The sequence below is a fragment of the Mus caroli genome, unplaced genomic scaffold (genome assembly GCF_978045245.1).
Source record: "Mus caroli unplaced genomic scaffold, Mus_caroli_1 scaffold_10, whole genome shotgun sequence".
Taxonomy (NCBI): domain Eukaryota; kingdom Metazoa; phylum Chordata; class Mammalia; order Rodentia; family Muridae; genus Mus; species Mus caroli.
Window position 1 is genome coordinate 12,485,223 of NW_028227265.1, and position 22,787 is coordinate 12,508,009.

Here is a 22,787-nt window from a genome sequence, read left to right on the forward strand (position 1 = left end):
TTTCTGTCAGTGACTACCACTTGCAAATAGCTCTTTGGTTAAGGGTTGGGTGCCCATGTCTACTTACTTCTCTCAGTGCTGGGATCCTGTCTCTGGCTTGAACCTGTGCGGTCCATGTGCGTGCTGCCACAGTCTCTGTAAACTCCTATGTGCATCGGTCAGCCCTGTTGTGTCTAGAAGACACTGTTTCTTCAGAGTCATCCCTTACCTCTGGCTCTTACAGTCATTCTGACTCCACTTCTGCATAGGACCCAGAGCCTTGGTGGTGGTGGTGGTGGTGGAGGTGGTGGAGGTGGTGGTGGTGGTGGTGGTGGTGGTGGTGGTGGTGGTGGTGGTGGAGGTGGTGGTGGTGGTGAGGCTTTGATGAGGACAGAGTGCTTGCCTAACATGCACAAGACTTTAGGTTCAGTCTCCAGGACTACACAAAACAGCATGGTGGTGCATGCTCGTCATATATATTTAGCCTTTTGAGTGGCCCCAAACCATGTGGGAAGCCCACCTGGTCCTGCCAGAATTCCGTGTGTCAGTTTCAACAGAAATGTTTTTATCAAAAGTGAAGGAATCACCTGTGCCGCTTTCTGTGCTTGGTTTGCAGAGCACTAGAGACTAGACCCAAGTGAGGCCATGACCTCTAGGTAGTACAAGGCAGAACACATGCATTGTAACATGCTCCACACAGAACACATGGCTTCCCGTTGGTGTTAGCGGCTGGGAACCCAATGGGATCTCAAATTCCAGTAACCTTTTGCCTTTCCCTCAGCTTATCACAGGGCTGGTAGGTAGCCTAAAATCTCCACAAAACTGGAACAAGGTTTGGGTTATCTTCATCTACAGAGATACAAGCTAAACTGGGCTAGGGAGAGAGGATACTGTTAAAGTGGCCAAGAGCCTGAGAGCAGCCAGGACAGGGGAAGAGGCTGCTGCTTGCAGTACATGCAGTCTTCTGTGTGGCTCAGTGTCTACAAGACACAAAAATACACCTTTCTATAAAAAAGCTGCAAATGGAAAAAAGGGATTGAAACCAGGGTAGTTTACTTACTAGCAGTGCCAAACTTCCAAGCAGCGAGACAAAAATAATTCCTGAGATCAGAAATAAAGCAGTGTAAACAATTCCTAACGTAGTTTGCCGAGGTTGGTGGCATACAAAAATGTCAATTCTAGAGAGAAGTTACTGAGAATGAAAACTGACTAGAGTGATTTATGTTCGTGAGTGTTTCGCCTGCATGTTATGTGTGTATCATGTACATGGAGGTCAGAAGGAGGCATCAAAAACATCCTCTGAAGGACTGAAGGAGCTGAAGGGGTTTGCAGCCCCATAGGAAGAACAGCAATATCAACCAATCAGAACCCCCAGAGGTCCCAGGGACTAAGCCATCAACCAAAGAGTACACATAGAGGGACCCATGGTTCCAGCTGCATATGTAGCAGAGGATGGCCTAGTCAGTCATCAACGGGAGGAGAGGCCCTTGGTCCTGTGAAGGCTTGATGCCCCAATGTAGAGGAATGCCAGGGCAGGGAGTGAGTGGATCGGTGGGGTGGGTGGATGGGGGAAGTGGGAGTGAGTGGGGAAGCAGAGGGAGGGAGGATGGGATAGGTGGTTTCCAGGGGGGAAACCGGGAAAGGGGATTGAAAGACTCTGAGAGGAGCCCCTCGCTCAGGCCTCGGGATAATAGCGGAACCCCAAGAACTCATGAGAGACCAAGCTTGATGCAAACCAGACAAGGCTTTATTCCAGGAAAGCCAGAGCTCTGGGGACGACTTGTATCCCACACAGGGGTAGAGGAGTCGACCCTGAGGGGAAAGGGGTCCCAGTTTTTATAGACCCTCAGGGGGGAGAGGAGAAGGGGGGAGTAGGGGATATCCAGATCTAAACAATGTAAAGTGATTGATTTCTCAAGAAATGGGTATGGGAGGGAAACAAGGAAAGAGTCTAATGCAGGTGTAGTAACTCAGGATTGGCCCTGGCTGTGGTTGCTGGGGAGATTTTCTGACTCTATCTTAACAACCAATATCACAAACACCTGGCAGTGAGGTGCAGAGGTGGGCACACACCTGGGTTCAAGGAACGGTCAGAACATTGGCAGACACACAGGTTCAAGGAGTGGCCAGAGCATTGTGCACCTCTATTTTTCTAAATCAGTGAAGCTAGTTCTGCTAACAATGAAATCTATTTTGCCAATTTCAGGGCTTCTGTGACCTTTTACATTCTGTCAGGATCTTTCAGGGATAACATTTGAAATGTAATATAATAAAATATCCAATTAAAAAAAAGCCATCCCCTGGAACTGGAGTCATGGGTATTTGTGAGCTTCCTGGTGAGTGCTGGGAACTGAACCCAGGACCTCTGCAAGGGCAGCCAGTGCTCTAAAACAGTGAGCCATCTGCCCAGCTCTGCTGAGGAGAATTTGAATGGTTACATATCTGGCCATGACAAGTTGATTTGGATGCACTGACTTCTGACAAGGTTGTTTTTGTTTTTGTTTTGTTTTGCATGGGGTCTACATTTTCTGAAGTTGCTTAGCACAGGAAAAAAAAGACAAAGTAAGAGAGATCCATTTCAAATCCAGTCTTAACCAACATATTTGAGAGGCAGTCATGTATCCACATCTCACCTGGGGCCTGGAACAGCCGCGGGACCACCACATAGCGGAGCTCAAATAGCTGCAAGTAGTGGCAGCAACAAGATGATACCATGCTCAGAACAAGATTTCATTTGTGTATAGCAGGCTTTAGGGCTCACCATTCGAGAGCCAACAGGCCTTCCCCCATGTTGAGCAAAGAACTTTGAGGGAGATAAGTCACCAGAGATGTACTTTTTGTTGTTGTTGGTGGTGGTTTTTTTTTGTTTTGTTTTGTTTTGTTTTTTTGAGACAGGGTTTCTCTGTGTAGCCCTGGCTGTCCTGGAGCTCACTCTGTAGACCAGGCTGGCCTCGAACTCAGAAATCTGCCTGCCTCTGCCTCCTGAGTGCTGGGATTAAAGGTGTGTGCCTCCACACCCGGCTCAGAGATGTATTTTCAATCTTGCTTTCCTTTTAGACAGACTCTCTGGGCTATGACTACCATTTTCTCAAAATTGTTGATCTTGTTGCCGTTGTTCATTTGGTAGCCTTCCATCTTGTAATCGTCACTTGCTTCAGAGAACTGAAGGTTAATCTGAGAGTCAAATGTGCTTATTGTAGGCTAGCCTCTGAAATCTGTAGATTTAGCACAGTCACAAGTGGTTTTATTTTGTTACTTAGTAAGATAATATAAAATGTAGTCTTTGAAAAGAACAAGGAGCCTTGCTGATGTGGTTCAAGCAGACAGTGTCCTTTGTCCATTCACCCAGTTTGGCCCTTGTATCTTCCCAAAGCTCCCCTTTCAGTGTAGCCCATGTTCTTAACTGCTTGAGAACCCAGAGCCCGAGACCCTCTCCATTTGTCCCATAGCCCATATGTCCTGATGTGTGAACTAAGGCACCAGTGTGTCTGCTGAGAGAGACAGCCCTGACAACAGAAAGGGCCCTTTGAGCGCTACACAGACAACTGTGGCTCTCTTTGGTCCTAAGAATACCGTACTGGGCAGCGATTGGCTGAAGAAACTAGACAAAAATTCATGCCATTTAACAATGGGAGTCACATCTGGATACGGAGTATGGAGGGGGTCTATGTTGTCCTCTCCCAGAGAGAACGCAATTTCCTAGCCCTCGGTTCCAAAGTTCCATTGGTGATTTCTTTAAAGGCCTTGTGCAAGCATTCGGGGCATTGATTTAAATGTACCAGCTTGAGCCTTAGGAGCCTAAAGCTACACTGTGCCAGCCAGGGCTACATGACAAGGCCCTGTCTTACAAACAAACAAAAAGTATCTGTAGCAAGTGTCCTTTGGGAATGTGTGTGTGTGTTTCCATGTGTCTGTGTGTGGTCTGCATGTGCAGACGTGTACATTCCTATGTATGTGCACATGTGTATGTGGGTGAACATCTTCACGTGGAGGTTGATAATGCGAGTCGTCCTTAATTTCTCTCCACCTTACTCATGGAGGCACGGTCTCTCAGTTGAACTCAGAGCTTGTTGCCAAGGCTGGTCTAGCTTGCCCTGGGGATCCCATCTTTATCTTTCTGGGATTGCATACTAGTGAGCTGCCATGCCCACTCTGGTCCACTTCATTCATTCCTCCAGTGAGTATGGCAGGGCATTTATCCACTAAGCCATCTTCCCAGCTACCATGCTGCTAGTTGGCATGTGCAAGTTTGGATGAAATGAATATAAACATTATAATCTTTTAATCGAGTCCACACAAAGTGAGAACTTGGCCCCATCAGCTTCTAGAGGGATTTCACAGCCAGACCAGTGCTGGCTATTTTCTCTAAATGAAAAAGTAGTATTGAATTTGACCCAGGATCTTTCATATAAGGCTACAAAGCCTCAAATTTTCTTTTTATCCAAGGGAGCAGAGACACGGGTTTGACTTTCCTGTAGATGACAGCAAAAAGCCACTGATTGGGTTAAGCTGTTCAGGGAGAGAAGGTAGCCCATTACACCAGGATCACGTGTTCTGAGTGCATGAATGAGTGAATTTTTATTTTGTTTTTTTGAGACAGGGTTTCTCTGTATTACAGCCCTGGCTGTCCTGGCACTCTCTCTGTAGGCGAAGCTGGCCTTGAACTCAGAGAGCCACCTGCTAGTGCTGGATTAAAGGCAGGCAGAATTAGTAACAATAATGAACTTTCCTAAAACATTCCTAAGGTATATCTATCTCAAAATGCAAGCTAGTAATTATCTTTTTTATTAGATATTTTCTTTATTTACATTTCAAATGTTATCCCCTTTCCTAGCTTTCCCTCTGAAAATCCCCTATCCTCTACCCTCTCCCTCTGCTCCCCAACCCACCCACTCCTGCTTCTTGGCTCTGGTATTCCCCTATACTGGGACATAGAACCTTCACAGGACCAAGGGCCTCCCCTCCCATTGATGACCAACTAGGCCTTCCTCTGCAACATATCTAGCTAGAGCCACAAGTTCCACCATGTGTTTTCTTTGATTGGTGGTTTAGTCCCAGGGAGCTCTAGGGTTACTTACTGGTTAGTTTATATTGTTGTTCTTCCTAGTAATTGAGGAGAGGGAGAGAAAGAGGGGGGAGGGGGAGGGGGAAGAGGGAGGCTTATTTTTGAGAAAGGGTCTTACTACTCAGCCCTGGCTGTCCCTGAGAACTTGCTAAGTAGACTAGGCTGGCCTTGAACTCACAGAAACTAGCCTATTTCTGCCTCTGAGGCAGGTACCACTATGCTGGGCTTATACTTTATGAATGTTATGTATGCACGTGTCTTAGGGTGCCCTCCCAAGTTCAGAAGGCAGCAAATGCCTTGAAGCTAGAGTTACCGCTGGGTGTGCTATGGGTGCTGGCAATCACACTTGGGTCCTTTGAAAGGGCAGCAAGGTGTCTGAACCACCGTGCCACCTCTTCATCCCTTGGGGTATCTAGTCAGGGAAAAGTGTCACTGTCTTTTCGGGAAGGTACCTGGGCACAACCATTTCATTACTATCTTCTGAAATACACAAGAACAACAAACTTGCATCCTAAGTGTGGACAAAATTCACACAGAAAGGTAGAATTCTAGCTTCTCTTTAATCACCAAATTTATGTTCACAAACAAACAACCTTAGGGGAGTTCAGGTGACTAAGATTTTTGTGGGGACAGTTCTTGCACATGAAGGACAATTACATGCTCCATTCTTTATCTTGTAACTATTAAGACACATCTCCACAGACACAAAAACTTAAAAAGCCATAGATTGCTGCACTTATATTTACAAAGAGCCACGAGCAGACATGCATTTCTCCTTCAGCCGGAGGGCTTAAATAGATGCTTGAGCGTTAAGGCAGTGGATGAGTCCAAAACAACAGAAAATCTAAGTTAAGGCTTTATGTCTGTTCTGAAACTCACATTCACAGGCGACTGTGGCCACAACCACTGTTTAGCTCCTGGGTTGCATTCATCTGCCAGGTGTGTTATTAGCCCATTCCTGAGTCCTTGGCATCGGGTGAATGGGACAGGACAGCAGCAATACCAACTTTAATGAGTCATCACCAGCCCTCTTAGGTTTCATTTTTGAAGGTTCAGCTTTTGGCAGCACAAACGTATGCCAAAAGAACAGGGCTTTTCCATCCAGGCTAGACTGGAAAGGTCCCCTGGCTGGGCTGATTCTTAATTTGCCTCAGAGGTGGGCACCAGCTATGAACCCATGACCTACTTAGCACAGAGCCCCCCCAAGGCAGGCTTGACCTCGCTCTTCCCTCAGAGTGAGGGTGTTCTTAACCGTTGAAGCAATTGCTCTCCAGATTTTCCCTCTTTAAAGAATGCATCACAACAGAATCTAGATCAGCATACTTTAGATGGGTCTATTCTACAATTGCTAGTCTCAGGGTACACATACTATGCTTGCCAGACCTAAGAGCTTCTTTCAGGGAGAAGATGGGGGTGGGTGGAAGGAAAGACATTGTGGGCCATGCTTCTCCTGTCAAAATAACAAGTGCAGCATACTGGTGGGGGCTGGGCAGGAAAACCTTTCCCTCACCCCACGTCTTCCTTTTTAATTCTTAGAGGGTCTCTGAGTCCATTATGGGGAGCAGTCGGGTAGGCCCCAGGGTCTACTGTGGAGCAGAAAGGATGTCTGTGGGGAGGTGATGTAACGTATATATTTGCTCACAACTTCCCCCCACCCCGAAGTCTTCAGAAAAATGTTTTGCTTTTGCTTGCTATGAGGTCATTGGTAGCTGGTAGTGTCTGGGTAGCATTAGGATGGGGACAAATCACAGGAGAGACCAAGGAATAAGTAATGATCGAAAGGTTGGGGTATTTTCAGCTTCATCCCTACCTCCCAACCCACCAGGAAGGGTGACACTACTCAAGGTTAAGTTGATCTCTAATGGTTTAAGCAACTCTCTACCCACACAACGAAGCAGCCACTAACCCCACAAGACTGAGTTTGGAGGTTCCTACAAGGCTAACAGGCAGACTCTTGGTAGGTGCTGTGCCTAGCGAAGGTGTGGAAGTCCTCTGCCCCTTTGCACCCAGCCTACCCTTCACAGAAACAGTATCCCTGAGTTCTAGTAAATTCACCGAGCACAAAGAGTATGGAGTCATAGGAGCCCCAATTTATAGAAAGCTAGAAGCTCTGGGGTCGACCAGGAACTACCCTCTAGCCACTGTGTGCTCACAGCTGGCTGCCGTCTGGCACGTGGCAATCCCACAGATTTGATCAACACTCTGGAGGGAGCAGAGGAGAGCTCGTCCATGAAGCGGGATAAGCCCGAGATGAACAGAACCGAGGGTGTCCACAGTGCGCAGGTATCTCCACAGCTGGATACCTTCCTCATACTAAGGCTGCCATTGACACTGAGTGCTTGCTGTTCTCACACTGGCCAGTAACCTCACATTGGGAGGATGACACACGAAGCTGGCGGCAGTCACAGCTCAGGAGGAAAGGGACAGCAGAGACTCAAAACTGTCATAAAAGCTAAAGACAGCTGTGGCTTCCCTGGTGCTTCCAAGTCAGAGGGACATGACAAGGCAAGGTGGTGGCATCCAGGAGTTAGCGGCCACACAAACATTGTCTGAGCATTTGAGGCGCCCTTTACGCGGAGATGCCATTTAAGTGTGCTATACTCAGTTAAAGCAGCCACAAAGCTTGCCCCCTCCCACCTGCTAAGCTTGGCATTAGCTAAACAGTTCTAAGTTTTACAGTGTAAAATGCATTTTTTAAAAAGATAAATAGCTACACAGGAGCAAACGTAGGCGACATTTTAGATCAACACTTACACTTTATAATACACTCACATTTGCACACCAATCTTGTGGTCACGAGTACAAAACACCAAGAACTGAAGAGAATCTAAACAGCTGCCCCACTGACTACATCCCCAGTTGGTGCCGCTGTCCTTGAGCCCATATTCTAAACGCATATGGAGCGGGGATGCCTGGCTGCACCTTCAGAAGCTGGAGACAGCATGCAGCTCTGCGCACGTCTGGGTTTCCACGGAGCTGAACTGGGACTCCATCGTATTCCAGGCCAGATCGGCTAGAAGGAAGTCATCCATTGCCGTCTGAGTTTCGTTGCTGGTGAGGAACAAGTTCCCCAGGGGCTCGAAGCCAGAACTCATGGTCTGTGTTTCTGTGCTGCTCAACTGGACCTTGCTCTCCAGAGCAGGTCCGTGCTGAGCAGGGGAGGCTCCTTCAGTTTGGGTCTCTGTGTCAGAGGAGTCGGTACTCATGGAGAAGCTGGAGTGTTTCAGGATGCTGCCCAGGGGCAGGTGAGGACTACTGTCTAAGAAGAAGTTTAAGTCTGTTTGTGTCTGTGTGTCAAACATCTCAAGGCCCAGGAAGCCTGACCCTGCTCTGAACCCATAGGGCTGTGTGGAGGGATCTGAGAGGAAGACATCAGTCTGCGTCTCGATGTCCAGGGACTCCAGGACCGGCTCAGTGCTCATGGAGCTGAGCTCACTCTCCTCAGTCTGGGTCTGGATATTGGAGGCTGAGAGGAACTCTTCAATATCAAAATCAATCCCAGAATTCTGCGCTGAGCCAGCCGGGAGCTGGGCGTCAGGCCCAGGGTTTGTGTCGGACAAGAGACTCCGGTTATCCAGTGTTTGACCTGGCAGGTTACTTGACAAGATGTTTTCCAAGTCACTCAGTAGATCTATGGTTTGGGTCTGATTATCTGTCATGGTTTGTGCAGGAAGCATGCCGTTCTGGGCACTGAAGTTTAACACAGGTGCAGACTTTTCCATGACTTGGCCTAAGATCTTAGGGTCACTCTGAGGTGGCAGACCGTGAGTCCCTGTCTCTGCAACTAAGCTGCTACTCATGATGGTGTCAGTGGGCACACTGTAAGACGCATGCACGCTTTCAAAAATGTCCCCACACAGGCCAGTGTGGCCCACTGGCACTGAGTCGTTTGTGCGGTTCTGCATCCTGCTGGTCTGGGTTTCCCTGGAGACCCCACCAGGCTGGAAACAGGCATCTATAAATGCATCTGTCTGAGCAGCTATGGATGAAGTGACCTTAGAGCTGGGCACCAACGTCTGGGTGTGGACACTAACAGGAAGGGACACTTGAGAATCAAACGACAGGTCAGTCTGAGAACAGGATGACACAGAGGAATCAGGGCCGAGCCACGGAGCAGAGGGTATCAAGTTGGCTGAGGCATAGGTCAGATCTGTCTGCACGTTGCTTGAGGAAATGCTGGTCCTCTGACACACACTCCCTACCTCTTGTAAAGGACTACACAGACTTTTACCCAAGTTCACTTGAACACCTGTATTCATTGGCTCAACAACAGGACTGATAATTTTTGAGAGAGGTAGGCTCTCTTTCAGAGAGCAGGCCTCTGAGTCCAGGCTGAGGATCAAGGTTCCTACCGACAAGGGTACTAAGTGCAGAGCACTGGCTGCAGAACTGTGATCCACACCTAACACCACAGGCTGGGCCGAGGAATCCGCTGTAGGCACAAAGACAGGCACAGGGGAAAACTGCATGACCGGAAGTTTAACCAGAGCCACCTTGGGCTTTGGTAACAGCAACTTCTGGGGACACCTGGGAGGCGTCGAGATGCTCTGCTTTTTGGTGTGGGAGCTACAGGAGTCTTCGAGGGATGCTGCAGGCTTTACCTCCAGAGCATCTGCTTCAGGAGCACCTTGGCGCGGGGCTGCTTGGTCGCTCAGTGGTTCAGTGGTTTTACTGGACAACGTTTGGTTTTGTAGGTAGCTTTCCATTTTCCTTTTTTTACTAGGTGGGTCTCTGGAAACAGTAAGAAAGCAAAAATAAATTCAATTTTAAGACGTGCGTGCATGTGTCTCTGTGTTATGTGTACATGGTGACAGGCTGAAATGGGTACCAGACTCCTTGGAGCTAGAGTGATGGGTGGCTTGGAGCTGCTTAACTCTGGCTTAACTTTTGGAACCTCTTTGCTCTGTCTCCTAAGGGATTTCATGCATATGTTAAATACACTCATTTTCAAGGAGGAGCTTTTAACAATTCCATGTTTAAATTACATTTATTTATTATGTGTGTGCATGTGTGTCACAGCACATTCATTGTGTAGAGGTCAGAACAACTCGCAGGAGTCGGTTCCCTCCTTCTACCACGTGGGTCCTGAGGCTCAGACTCAGGCTGTCAGGCCTGAAGGCAAGAGCCTTTACTCACTGAGCCATCTCTCCGGTCCCTTAGGTCAGAGCTTTAAAATCAGGAACTTTAAAACCAAGAAGCTTATAAGCATCACACCTACAGCAGAAAGCCACTTCACCAAATATAAATTTGTTATTTTAAAATGAAAGTTAAGGCTGAGCCTGTAATTATAATCCTAGCTACACAGGAGACTGAGGCAGGATATTTAAGAGCAGCCTAAGGTACAGAGTGCGTCCAGGGCTGGAGTTAAAGAAGAAAGGCTGGACCTTGCCCAGCATTCCTGAGGCCCCGAGTCAGTCCTCAGCTCCACAGAATGTGAGGATACAGACAAATGAAACACACAGTCACAGTCTCACTTTGAGCTCTCAGCAACCTCTCTCTCTAGAGAAGATGCTGGAAGTCGAGCTTTTCAGATGGGAACAGGAAGGGAGGTGGCTCAGTGGTTAAGGGCACTTGCTGCTTTCCAGGGGATCTGATTGGTTTCCAGCACCCACATCAGCACCACCAGTAACTCCAGCTCCGGGGGCTCCAAATGCCCTCTTCTAGCCTCTGCAGGAACCTGCATACATATGTCGTTCACATACATATACTGACACACACACACACAAGTAAAAATAGAAATCTTCAAAACACAAAGCACCTGCATCAGCTTCTCAGGCTGTGCTGGGCACTGCAGCGCGCACACACACACACACACAGACACACACACCCCTGTACCCCCAGCACCTGGGGGGTGCACCAGGGGGACACACTTGTTATCATTAGGTCCAGCCTCAAATAAAAAAAATAAAGAGGAGCCTGGTCTAGGGGCTCCTCCGTTATTTCTGCTGCCATTCCAGAAGCACCCATGTTAAAGCCACAGGTTCCTTCCCCTGTTCCTTCCGTTCCCTTTGTGGCTGGCTTGTCAGGAGGTCCCATTTACAGCTATTCAACCGCATCTCTCTGTTTTACCTGTGCTCTGCAGGGATCTCGTGGCCAGTTCGGTAGATGTGAGACTGTAGTGCAGTTCTGCTGGCGTAGGGACAGCCGCACGTACACTGGAAGGTCTTGCCACAATCCTCCTCGTGTCTTTTCAGGTCCCACTCGGTGCCATAGGAATTACTGCACTTACTGCATTTGTGCTTCTTCTCTGCATGCATTTTCATAAAGTGCTGCAGAGAATATGGGTGGGATGAAGACAAGAGACAGCATCACACTGAGATCCGCCCACACACTCAATGTCCCCAGGATTACCAGGTACCGCATTTGCCAGTAGACAAACCCCAGTCTAACATATGCCTCTCCTTATGCACAGTGGGCAGGCTGCCTTGGAACCAACCCATGTATCCAGACTCTCAACTACACTTAAATGCTGTGGGCAAGAATATACAGTGAGTTGGCTAGATTTATGTCAACTTGACATAAACTAGAGTTATCTGGAAGGAGGAAGCCTCCGTAAGACCATCGTGGGCAGTGCCATCCCTGGGCTGATAGTCCTGGGTTCTACAAGAAAGCAGGCTGAGCAGACCATGATCAGCAGCACCCTCTGTGGCCTCTGCATTGGCTCCGGGTTCCAGCCATGCTTGAGTTCTTACCCTGACTTCCTCCAGTGATGGTCTATGACCTGGAAGTGTAAGCTGAATAAACCCTTGCCTCCCCAACTTGCTTTTATGATTGTGGTGTTTCATCACAGCAGTAGTAACCCCAACTAAGATGTAGTCTCTGCAGTGACCTCAAGACTGCAGAATGGCAGGAACCACTTCATTTTTGTTCATTAAATTCTTATTTTTATTTGCGTGCATCTGTGTGCATGCATGCAAACATGAGTCCACTGTTGGTGAGGCCAGAGGGCAGATGAGATTTCCATGGAGCTCCGGGTGGCTTTGAACCACCTGGAATGGGTGCTGGGAATGGAGCAGTGTGTGCTTTTAGCCACTGAGCCATCTCTCCATCTCAGGCTCCATTGCTTCCGCCTCAGTCTTTCTTTCCTCAGCAGATGGATCCCCTCCTCCTCACAGGACAGCAGCCTCTCTCTGGGAGGTCTTCGATGGTTCCTCCTTACTGGCTTCTTGTCTGCTCTTGCCCTTCGGCACGTATACTCACAGGTGTGCAGCGTCCATTTTCTACCTCTTGGCTGGATTGTCTGTTTCTTCCTCTACAGACCTGAGTATGGGCATTTCACACTGAGGAACCACTGTGTGGGACCTGGCCAGCGACTTCCACACAACTCACACTTGGATCTCTGGTTACGCCTGCTCAGCAGGTACAGCACACACTGAGTTGATGCCATCTGTATGCCACTGTGCTGGTTTGACGGCTTCCCGGGCTCAGGTATTTGAATCCTTGCCCCACAGTGGACTGGCGCCGCTGTTTGGTTATGTTTGGAGGCTCCGTGTAGTTTGTGAAAGTACAGCACTGGGCTGGCCTTTGAGGTTTCAGAGCCACAAGCTGTTCCTAGTTTACTCTTTCGGCCTCCTGCTTGCAGTTTAAGCCATGACCATCAGCTTTGCTCCACCATTATGCCTGCTGCTGTGCTCGCAGCCAAGTCCTTCTGTAGGCTGTTCAAGGCATGCTGTTTCCATTCATTCATTTACTTATTTTAAAAAATCATTTATTTTTATTTTATGTGTATTTTACAATGCATGTACAACATGTGTGCAGTTCCTACAGAGGCCAGGAGAGAAGGTGGGATTTCTGGGAATTGTAGCTAGAAACATTTGTAAGTTTCGCCACATGGGTGCTGGGAACTGAATGCAGGCCCTCTGAAGAGCAACCAATGCCCTTAACCATGTCTCTCCAGCGGGGTCGTAGCGTTTGATCATGGTAATAGCAAAGTAATGAACACATACACCTTGGGAAAAGTATAGCTAGTCACTTACCTGTTTAACCAGAGAAAACTGAGAAAATGGTCGGTCGGGGCCTCGAGGACATCCTTTGATTGGACAACAGTAGAATTTCGGTGTAGTTTTCAAGTCTTTCCTTATCGTCGGGTTTACTATGCCATCCTGCAAAGGTAAAGCCCAGCATCATCAGCTTTTTTTTTACGGTAGGGTCTCTCTATGTAGCCCAAACTGGCCTCAAAATCAAAGATTTGCCTGGAACTAAAGGTTTCTGCTGCACCACACCTGGCTCAGTCACTGTCTTACCAACCCATCACACCAGGCTGCTGATAGACACAGCCCGCCCTCCCAGGCCCCACAGCCCAGGTGGTGCTTGTTCCTGGGTGTCACCCTCACCCATACTCTGTCTCCGCCCCTGAGAAGACTCCTGTGAGGAGGATATGGGCCTCGCTGGGAGCACCGTGGTTTCCGTTTTTTACTGTGTAAGAGTCTGCACAAGCATGCACGGTGTGTAGATGTATAAGGATCAGAGGTCAGCATCAGGCCTAAACCAGTCTCCAGTTTACCTTTACTTTCAAGAATTATGTTTGTTGAGTTAGTATGTGTATGCACATGCCACAGAACACATGTGCAAGTTAGAGGACAACTTGTCAAAGTCCTTTGTTCTGTCATATGTGTCCAGGGACTGCCCTTAGGTGATCAGGCTGGGTAGCCCAGCACCTTGACCTGGTGGGCTATTTCACTGGTCCTCTGTCCTATTTTTTGGAGACATGGTCCCTTACCGTGATGGCTACTCTTGGTTGTCAACTTGACTTCATCTAGAATGAGCTATAATCCATAACTGGAGGTCACCCTGTGAGAGATCCTTCTGCTTGGTTTGAAATGGATACATCCACTCCCAGTCTGGACATCTGAGGTAGGAAGACACACCTTCAATGTACGCCTCACCTTCTGCTGGAGTCTATATAAGAACACAGAAGCAGGAAGCTTCTGCTCTTTGCCTGCTTGCCCTCTCCTGGCTAGGACAGCATCCCTTCACTGGCACTGGAGCCTACTTCCTCGGGATTCCAGCACACACTGAAGACCAGATGAGACTTTCAGCCTTGTGGACCGAGCACTACTTGATTCTTGAACTTTCTGTTCACAACCAGTCATTGTTAGATTAGCTAGACTGCAGCCTGTAAGTCATTCTAATAGATCATATATACATACACACACACACACACACACACACACACACACACACACACACACATTCTGTAAGCTCAGTTACTGGAGAACCCTGACTGATACTCACTGAACGTGAGGCTGGTGGCTAAGGAGTTCCAGCATTCCTCTTGGCTACCTTCCCAGCCAGCACTAATGTAGGCGTGGCCCCACACTTGGGTCCTCGTGTCTGCATCACATGCACTTTAGTCTGACCCCCCTCCCCGCCCCCATTGTACTGAGGACTGAACTTAGGTCCACATACATGCTAGTAGGCAAGTGTTCAAGCACTGAGCTGTATCCCCAGCTAGGACTTGGATCTGATTATTAACCTATTACCTAAAGTATTTAAAATAGTCTGATGTAGGTTCTGGCTGTTGGCGGTGTAATGAGCAAGCAACACAAGGTCTTATGTACTTCCTATTAACCCTTCTGTTGTTTTATGTATATGGGCATCTTGCGTGGTTTGGTGCCCAGTGAGGCCAGGAGAGAGCATCTGATCCTTTGGACTGGAGTTATAGATTACAGATGGCTGTCAGCTGCCAATACTAACCACTGAGCCACCTCCCCAATTCTGCTAAGTTTTTCCTAAGTACAACTCAGTTTTTCTTAACCCAGCATTTTACCATATCCAGTTCCTCCTCCCTAACTTCCCTTTATAATGCCTCACCAAGTAGTCTAGGCTGGCCTTGAACTTCTCCATCTACCTCAGACTCAGAAGTAGCCTGGAATATTTGTGTTACCATGTCTAGCTTTTAAAATGCTGTATCTGATTTCTTCGTTTGTTTAACTCTGGGCCAGGGAGATGCCCCATGTTACCCATGGACAGAGTCCAATCCCCAGAACTAACGGTAGAAGGCACGGACCATTTCTTAAAAGTTGTTCTCTGACAACCACAAGTAAGCCAGCCAATAATAATAATAATAATAATAATAATAATAATAATAATAAAGTATTGTAAGAGACATGACTTTTAATGTTGCTGGGGATGGCTCTGAGGCTTAAGTTAGCCTTCTCCCTCAGCCTCTGAACGTACACATACCACCACACCAGGCTATAAGTGACATCAACTGGAAGTTTTAAGAAATGTAAATGCATGTGTATGTCCTATGTGTGGAGGTCAGAGAGCACGCTGGGTGACGCCCTCAGGAATCAGTGTCTCTCTCTCATTGGCTGGAGTTTGCTAGTCCTGGATTCCAGGCACACGCTACCTTACCGCACCAGGCATTCTCACTTGGGCTCCATGGGGGATCAAATTCAGGTCCTCTGTGTGGCTACCCACACCTCAGACTACTGGTGGCTTCAGACCTAATTTTTGTCTGCTCCCTCCCAGCTGGCTGCAAAGGAGGGGTGGGCCGTGGCCTGCTTGTCTCCAGGCCATCAGAGAAAGAACTGAGTGGCAGGTTCAGGTGGCAGCTGCTGCAGAACACCTAGGAATCCCATACCTCTGGCATCCTGCTAAGAGGTGCCGCAGGCCCTGGACCCAGCTTCCTCTGTCTGCTGTGCACTCAGGATATCTGGTATGTGACCCCTGTGAAAGGCTCTGGACCCACAGGTTGAAAACTGGTGGTCTAGAAACTCATATTCACTTCAGTATTTAAGTGGTCTCTCAAAGAAGTCTCCCTTCTCTTGTTTCCAGTATTTAATCACTGTTGAACCAAAGCGTGTGATTCCAATCCCCCCTGATCCCTCTAATCTGAGTTCCCCTGTGAAGGTCTAACTCAGTGGTTCTCAACCTTCCTGATGCTGCGACCTTTAATACATTTCCTCATGTTCTGGTGAACCTGACCATAAAATGATTTTGTTGGTACTTTAGAACTCTAACTTCACTACTGTTATGAATGTATATATCTGTACTGTAATGTAAATATCTACTATCCCTGCCCCCAAAGGGGCCACGACCCACAGGTTGAGGACCACTGGTCTAAGTGACAGTTTTTGTTGAACACTGGCACTCACTATGTTATGACAACCAATACTGTCTCTCATCACCGACCTCATTTCATTTACTAATTTACCATCTGTTTTAATGGAAAACAACTGACTGAACCAACACATGCATTCCCCATCCAGTATCATCAATGAGAGGAAAGACATAGGTATGTGTTCAACTGAAAGATGCTTCCCAACTCCTTAATTCACATGTCTCCTTCATCAGGTCCTAAGCTGTTAAATGTGCCCCAAAATTGAACTGGCATCCTGCATATTTTGCCATATATATAATTTTATTCTGGGGCTGGAGAGATGGCTCAGAGGTTAAGAACAAGGGCTGTTCTGCCAAAGGTGCCCTCTTCTTCTGTGTAAGTATACAAGAAGTCAGAACACTGTATATATAATAAATAAATCTTTTAAAAACATAAAGATAAAGATTTATTCTGAAGCACTGTGTGTGCAGGCATGAGTTTTTGCATGCCACAAACAAGCAGGAGCTTGTGGAGGCCAGAAGCGGGTGTCAGGTCATCTGGAACTAGCGTTGCATGTGGTCGTGAGTATCTCTGTGGGTGCTGGGAACTGAACCCGGTCCACTGTAAAGCTGCACTCGCTCTTAACCATTGAGCTATTTTTTAAATTAATATTTTAAAATTAAATTTAAAATGTTAAATTTTTGCCCCCAGATAGATATTTAATGTACCTTCAACCACGCCACTACCTTGTCCAGTCCGTTTCCAGCAGCTCCCCGATGCCACCCATGGCCACACTTCAGGGCCCGAGACACTCAGGTCCCCAGCCTTCCTTGCCTTCCTTTCATACCTAATGGATCTCAGACTGAAATGCCCTTTACAAAGTGCTGGGGCCCAGAACTGACTCTGAGATTCAAGTATTTGCATAGACTTTACTGTCTCCGTGTCTCTAGTTGGAAAACCCCAAACCCTCCTAAACCGGAGCTTTTCTTCAAGCTTCAGATTGGTGGCTAAAGAGTTCTGGATTTGGAGTATTTCAGGTGCTCAGCCTGTAGTTTTAATTGCCCAGCCTTTTCATTTGTGTAACTGACTGGCTCTGAGTACTGTGAACCCAGGAAATGTTCCGGTGAGCCTGTGTTCTGTGAGCAGTGCGCAGGAGGCCCACCAGACCTGGAAGTGCAGTTTAAGCGGGGCTGAGACAACAGCACTCATTCAAATGGATACTAAACCCCTCCACCCTGGCATCCACCCACCACCACCCCACACTTCCCTCTTTTATCATAGGTGCCCACAGGGCTTTGGGGTTTCTTTTTACTGTTCTGAGACAGTGAATTCAAAGGTCAGCTGGGGAGGGGAGAGAACTGCACACCACATAAGGCAGGAGAGTAGCATTCCCTCTGCTGTCCTCTGCAGAGTCAAGGACACGTGACAGTTGGGGACTCAGGGCTTCGCTGTGTCTGTGGTTGGAACGAGGGTCCACTCTCTCACTCATTCCTTGACTCTCCTACTGCTGTAGGCTCCTTTTGCTCATAGGATGCTCTACTCCCAGCCAACATTCCTCTGTCAGATGGAAATGTGGGAACATTTTATTAAAATAATATTATCATTACTAATATTAAATGTAATAAACTTAAGACGGGCAGTGGTGGCGCACACCTTTAATTCTAGCACTTGGGACGCAGAGGCAGGCGGATTTCTGAGTGCGAGGCCAGCTTGGTCTACAGAGTGAGTTCCAGGACAGCCAAGTCTACACAGACAAACCCTGTCTCCAAAAAGCAAAAAAAAAAAAAAAAAAAAGTAATAAATTTAAATAACAATATTTAAATGTTTCAAGAATCTGCAGAAGAGAAGACGGTCCCCAAAACTAAGATGGTGGGGACCAAGGGTGTAGCTCAGGGATGAGCACTTGCCAGCAGGAGTGAGTCCCCAGGTTCCATCTTTAGCACCACAGAACTAAGCCTCCAAAAAACAAGCCTGGAAAAGAGACCCGGACAGAAGGAGGAGGGGCCAGGGAGGTGGCTCGGTGGTCAAGAGCATTTGCTGATCCTGCAGAGTTTGGTGTCTAGCACCCATGTGGCAGCTAGAAGCTCACATCCAACAGTAACTCCAGCTCCAGGGGACCCAGTGCTGGCTTCTGGCCTCGGTAAGCATCCATGCTTTTGACATGCACACACACACACACACACACACACACACACACAAATGAGACAATAAAAATAAAGAGCAGAAAAGGGAGGGCAAAGGGTGTGTGGCTGAAGAGCAGAGTCAAGAAGACCATAAAGATGGAGGCAGAAGCTTCCTAGCACCTCACGGCCCTAGCAGCCCACTCGAAACCGGAAGTCAGTATTCGTCATAAGAGATGGTTTATGGAGCAGCTTGCCGCGACCTTTCTAAGTCACTGGCCACATACCCCTGTCTGAAGCAGAACACAGGATCACTATGCTGGCGGGGCTTAAGAAGCCACATGCCACTTGATAACAGGTTCTGGAAGTGCCCCCCTGTGCCCTGCCCTGCTTTCAAATGCCTCTCCAGCAGCCAGGCAGATCCTACTTCCTCCCACTCTTCCTCTGGATCATTTTAGCTCGCTCTCCACTGCATCATCGCTCTCTGCTGAGCCCACTGCAGGCGTGGCTGGCTGATGACATGTCCACACTTCCTTTCAGGGCGTGGGACATGGCCATTTATTTTGAGAACCTGCATCAAACCAAAGGCGGCCTGCAATCCCTCGGCCTGATTGGCCATGCTTCAGAAGGGCTTGGGTATTAGGCTGCGTGGTAGATTAGAATATAACGACCATACAACAACTGGTAGGGGAGAGAGAGAGAGAGACTATCACAGCCAGGGAAATAGAAAAACAAGGAACACAATCAGAATCACTCAAGTAGCTGTAGCCAAGACAATGAGAATTCCCATTGAGTTGAAGAAACTCAGCTAACAGGGGGCTGCAGAGATCAATCATGGTCCCCAAACACACAGGGCCTTCTTTCTGGGGACCATGTGTCCTCATGACACTGTTTTCTTTCCTCATAATATTTTGAGGATAACACATGTCAAGAATTGAACTGAAAAGCCTCTGTGTAGCGGCCAGCTTGAGGATACATAGAGCTGCGACTCTGAGGCCTTACCACAAAAGTATGGCTATGTCACACAGGCCCCTGCATTAGAAAAAACAAAAACAAAAACAAAAACAGACTCCCTTTCCATCAGACAACAGATGCCTAGGAGCTGTGGGGCCCTGAGGTTACCAAGGCAGAGGTTACAAGGAAGTGAGCTGCCAGACAGGGAAACGACAGCCATAGGAAACCCTGAGGCAGTTTAAATACTGCTAAACGAAGCTTCCAGAGACCAAGCAGGAATCTTCTCCCAACAGCCCGTCTTTCTGTTGTCCAATATCTGGGTTCAGGAGTGGGCCAGGCCGTTCACTGCTGTCTCTAGATAAGAGAATCTGAAAAGCGCATGAAGAGTCTGGGAAGAATGACATACTTCACACAGGCTCTAGGCCAGAGAGGACTCTGGTACTCTGACATACTCAAATCTGAGTAAACATCTGACTGCTGATGTCCACACTTGCTAGAGCGGGCCATGGTGGTACACACTGTAGTCCCAGCACCTGGGGGTAGGCAGGAACACTCCCGGTAAGTTTAGGCTACTCTGGTCTACAGAGTGAATTCAGGCTAGACAGGGCTCCATAGCAAGACTCTGCCTAAGAACTGAACTGAACCAAACCAAACCTGTACTGGCTCAGACATGTTCTTCCTGTCACGTGTCATACCTGTCCTCCTGTGTATTTCTGAGCTGTGAGCACCAATCTAATGTACATTATCACACCACTTCACCACAGCCAGTGGCATCTCTGTGCTTCCAAGGCAGAACCAAGTTGTGGGGGTACAGGGCTCCCCCAATAGCAGGTCCAGATTAAAGAACAAACACTTCGCTAAGAAATGCTGGCTAGAATCACTGTGGCCAACACCAAGGATGCCCTTGGTCAGAGCAGCAGCTTTGTTTTGTGATCAGAAATCACCCGGGGCTGGGGCCGGGGCTGGGGCTGGAGCTGGAGCTGGGGCTGGGGCTGGAGCTGGAGCTGGGGCTGGAGCTGGAGCTGGAGCCCAGAAGAGTGCTTGCCTAGAAATCCTGGGTTTGATCCCAAGCACTAAATAAAAATGGGCATGATGATGCATGTCGGCAGCCTCAGCATTTAGGAGACTTCAGGAGCATTTAGGGCAGGAGGATCAAGAGTTCAAGGTTATCCTCAGCTACATAGTTAAGTTTGAGGACAGTTTGGGCTATACAAGGACATGAACTATCCTATCAGCAAGGGGGACAACACTGAAGGCTGGTTCCAGTTGTTGAATGCAAGTTGTAAGGAACTGAGGGATTAGGCCATGGAATTATTACAGGCACACTCACTCTCCACCCCGCTAAATCAGAAAGATTTAAAACAGAAAAGAGAATTTAACATTTAGGATGAAAGAGGAAGCTGCAGGTTGGAGCCTGAAGTGAGTTGTGTTCTGGAACAAACCTTTACACAGAACTTCCTCAGCTTGCCCCTGCTGACATTTCCGGACTGACCTTTCCCTGAGATCACTGTTGCCTCTTGTGCCCAGCTGCTAAGTAAAGGCAGGGCATCCCTTCAAGAACAGTACACTTATTGGCCCTACTACAGAGTAAAACCTAAAAGTTACAGTTGGGGAGTTCTCTGGGGTGGGGGTGGGGGATGCCCAAGGTGAATTTACCTGAAGGTCAGAGAGATCCTGCAACCCTCCAAGTAATGACTCAAATCTGACCGGGGGAAAGGCGCACAAAACTGCTTTCAGTGACTTGCGTTTTCCAGTTGGAGCACGGGGGGCACAGAGACCTGATGGTGAAAGGAAGCTTCCTACTGTAAAAGCTGAGAAGCTGTGACTTAACAGGTCTGGCATGGGGGCCCTAACATCTGATTTCCTCCCCCAAGCTTCCAGGGTATACCATAGGTTTGAAAGCCATCGTCCCCATTTATGTAACACGGAGAGGTCTTGGTCATACCATCCGTCATACCATCTACCGGTGAACCTCCTCCTTACAGATCCACGGGAGAAACCTCCCTCCCCTCTCCTTCCTGAGCAGAGTTGATCTCAGCAACCCCGTGAAACTTGCAGCTCAAGTGCCCAGAGTCCAACCCGCAGCCGCTTCTGAGTGACCAGGTAGGACCCACCGGCAGTTTCGTGGGAGGGGCGGAAAGCCTGCGGGGTTGCATCTGGATGCCTTGGCGACATCACCTGTCGCTCATCCTTGCAACCTGAGTAAACAGGCAGGCTCCCCGAGGTGTTGTGGGCACGCCACCGAGAAGCTGCTTGCCCGGTGCGTGTGCGCGCTCCCCCGCGCTCTCGCCGTGCTCGGTCGGGCGCAGGTGGCAGGGCACCGCGCAAACCCCGCACACCCCGCGCCCGCGTCCCCGCCGCGGCCCGCTCACCTGCAGTCGGTGGCTCTTGACGAGGTGCATGTTGAGCGCAGGGCTGTTGGGCAGGATCTTGCCGCAGCCGCGCACGGTGCACAGAATATTGGTGCGCACAGCCCGGGACAGCTCGCTCACAGTCGGCTGGATCAGCTCCCGGGCCGGTGGCACCGGGGCCGCGGCCCGAGCCCTGGCCGGTCTCGGTCGGCTGCCTTGCAGTCGCGACTCGGGCGGCCTCCACGGGCTAGAGGCGGCGGCGGCTCCCCGCGTGTTCGCCGGCGTGGCCGGGACACCCGGGGCCGGACCCGCAGACTCGGCCGCCGCCGCCTCCGTGGCCGCCATGGCTCCCGCACGGCCGCCAGGCCCCTCTCGCAGTGCCCGCCCCCGCCGCAGCCACTTCCGGCAGGGGGCGGGGCCTCCGGGCTCATTAGCATCCGGCCGGTCGGTGGCCGCAGCGCCGCCCGCCGGCCGCGGCGAGCGCGTATTGGAGGTTAAAGTCCCAAGTGCTGGGAGAACAGGTGAATTGGATGGGTTCCATGAACCCACACTTTCTTCTTCCTAGGGACCTGAGCTCAGGCAACAGCTGGATAGAAGAGAAAGAGATGCTTTTAGGTTTAACCTTTTTTTTGACCGTTGCTTTATTGTTATTAGGAATTAATTTTATATTGTAGACTATTTGCTTAGCATGCTTAAGGCCCTGGATTTGATCGGCAGCACACTAAAAACAAAACAAAACAAACTTATCTTATTCTTTGAGGCCGCGTCTGGCCTCAGAATCCCCATATAATCAAGGAGTCCTTGAACTCCTGATTCTCTTACCATTACCTCCGTAGTCCTGGGGTTTTACTAAGCCTGGCTGGTAGCGTTAAAGATTGATCGAACCCAGTGCCTTAGACGTGTACTCTGCCAGCTGAGCTACAGCCCAGCCCCCACAGACTATTTCTCTCTTATCTCTGAAGAGGGACGAGTCTGAAGTGGATCTAGTCGGTTGAAAGCAAGGTGTCAGCTGGGCTTGTTCTTCCAAGGATCTTGCCTTTTCCAGTGTCTAGAGGTCACCTGCATTTCTTTGCCAATGGCCCTTCCTCTGCACCAAAATCAGGAATGGGAAGTTGAGTCTGTCACATTTCATAACCGACATCTATCGTCATCATGCCACCTACTACATTGGACCTGGGTATCACAGGGCCAATGGCTCAACTGCAGAGTCCCTTTGCCTTGGGAACATACTCAGAAATACTCAGGAATTCTGAAGCAGGCATTTTTGAGAA

At 48.8% G+C, this 22,787-nt stretch overlaps 1 protein-coding gene across 1 annotated transcript; it reads right to left on the reverse strand.

Moving 5' to 3' along the window:
- Positions 1 to 5,585: 5,585 nt before the first annotated feature.
- Atmin (ATM interactor) lies at positions 5,586 to 21,896 on the reverse strand. Its single transcript, XM_021170704.2, has 4 exons — positions 21,538 to 21,896; positions 13,021 to 13,146; positions 11,114 to 11,313; positions 5,586 to 9,775 (listed from the first exon to the last, which is right to left on the reverse strand). The coding sequence occupies exons 1-4, from the start codon at positions 21,859 to 21,861 to the stop codon at positions 7,969 to 7,971; spliced, it is 2,457 nt and encodes an 818-aa protein (XP_021026363.1). The 5' UTR covers positions 21,862 to 21,896; the 3' UTR covers positions 5,586 to 7,968.
- Between the last annotated feature and the right edge of the window lie 891 nt (positions 21,897 to 22,787).

Excerpts from the sequence above, each read along its gene's own strand:
- Atmin (XM_021170704.2), bottom strand. The coding sequence starts at position 21,861 with ATGGCGGCCACGGAGGCGGCGGCGGCCGAGTCTGCGGGTCCGGCCCCG. Across the intron at positions 13,147-21,537 it reads TCAAGAGCCACCGACTGCAG|GATGGCATAGTAAACCCGAC; the intron begins GTGAGCGGGCCG and ends TTACCTTTGCAG. Across the intron at positions 9,776-11,113 it reads GAGATCCCTGCAGAGCACAG|AGACCCACCTAGTAAAAAAA; the intron begins GTAAAACAGAGA and ends TACTGTTTCCAG.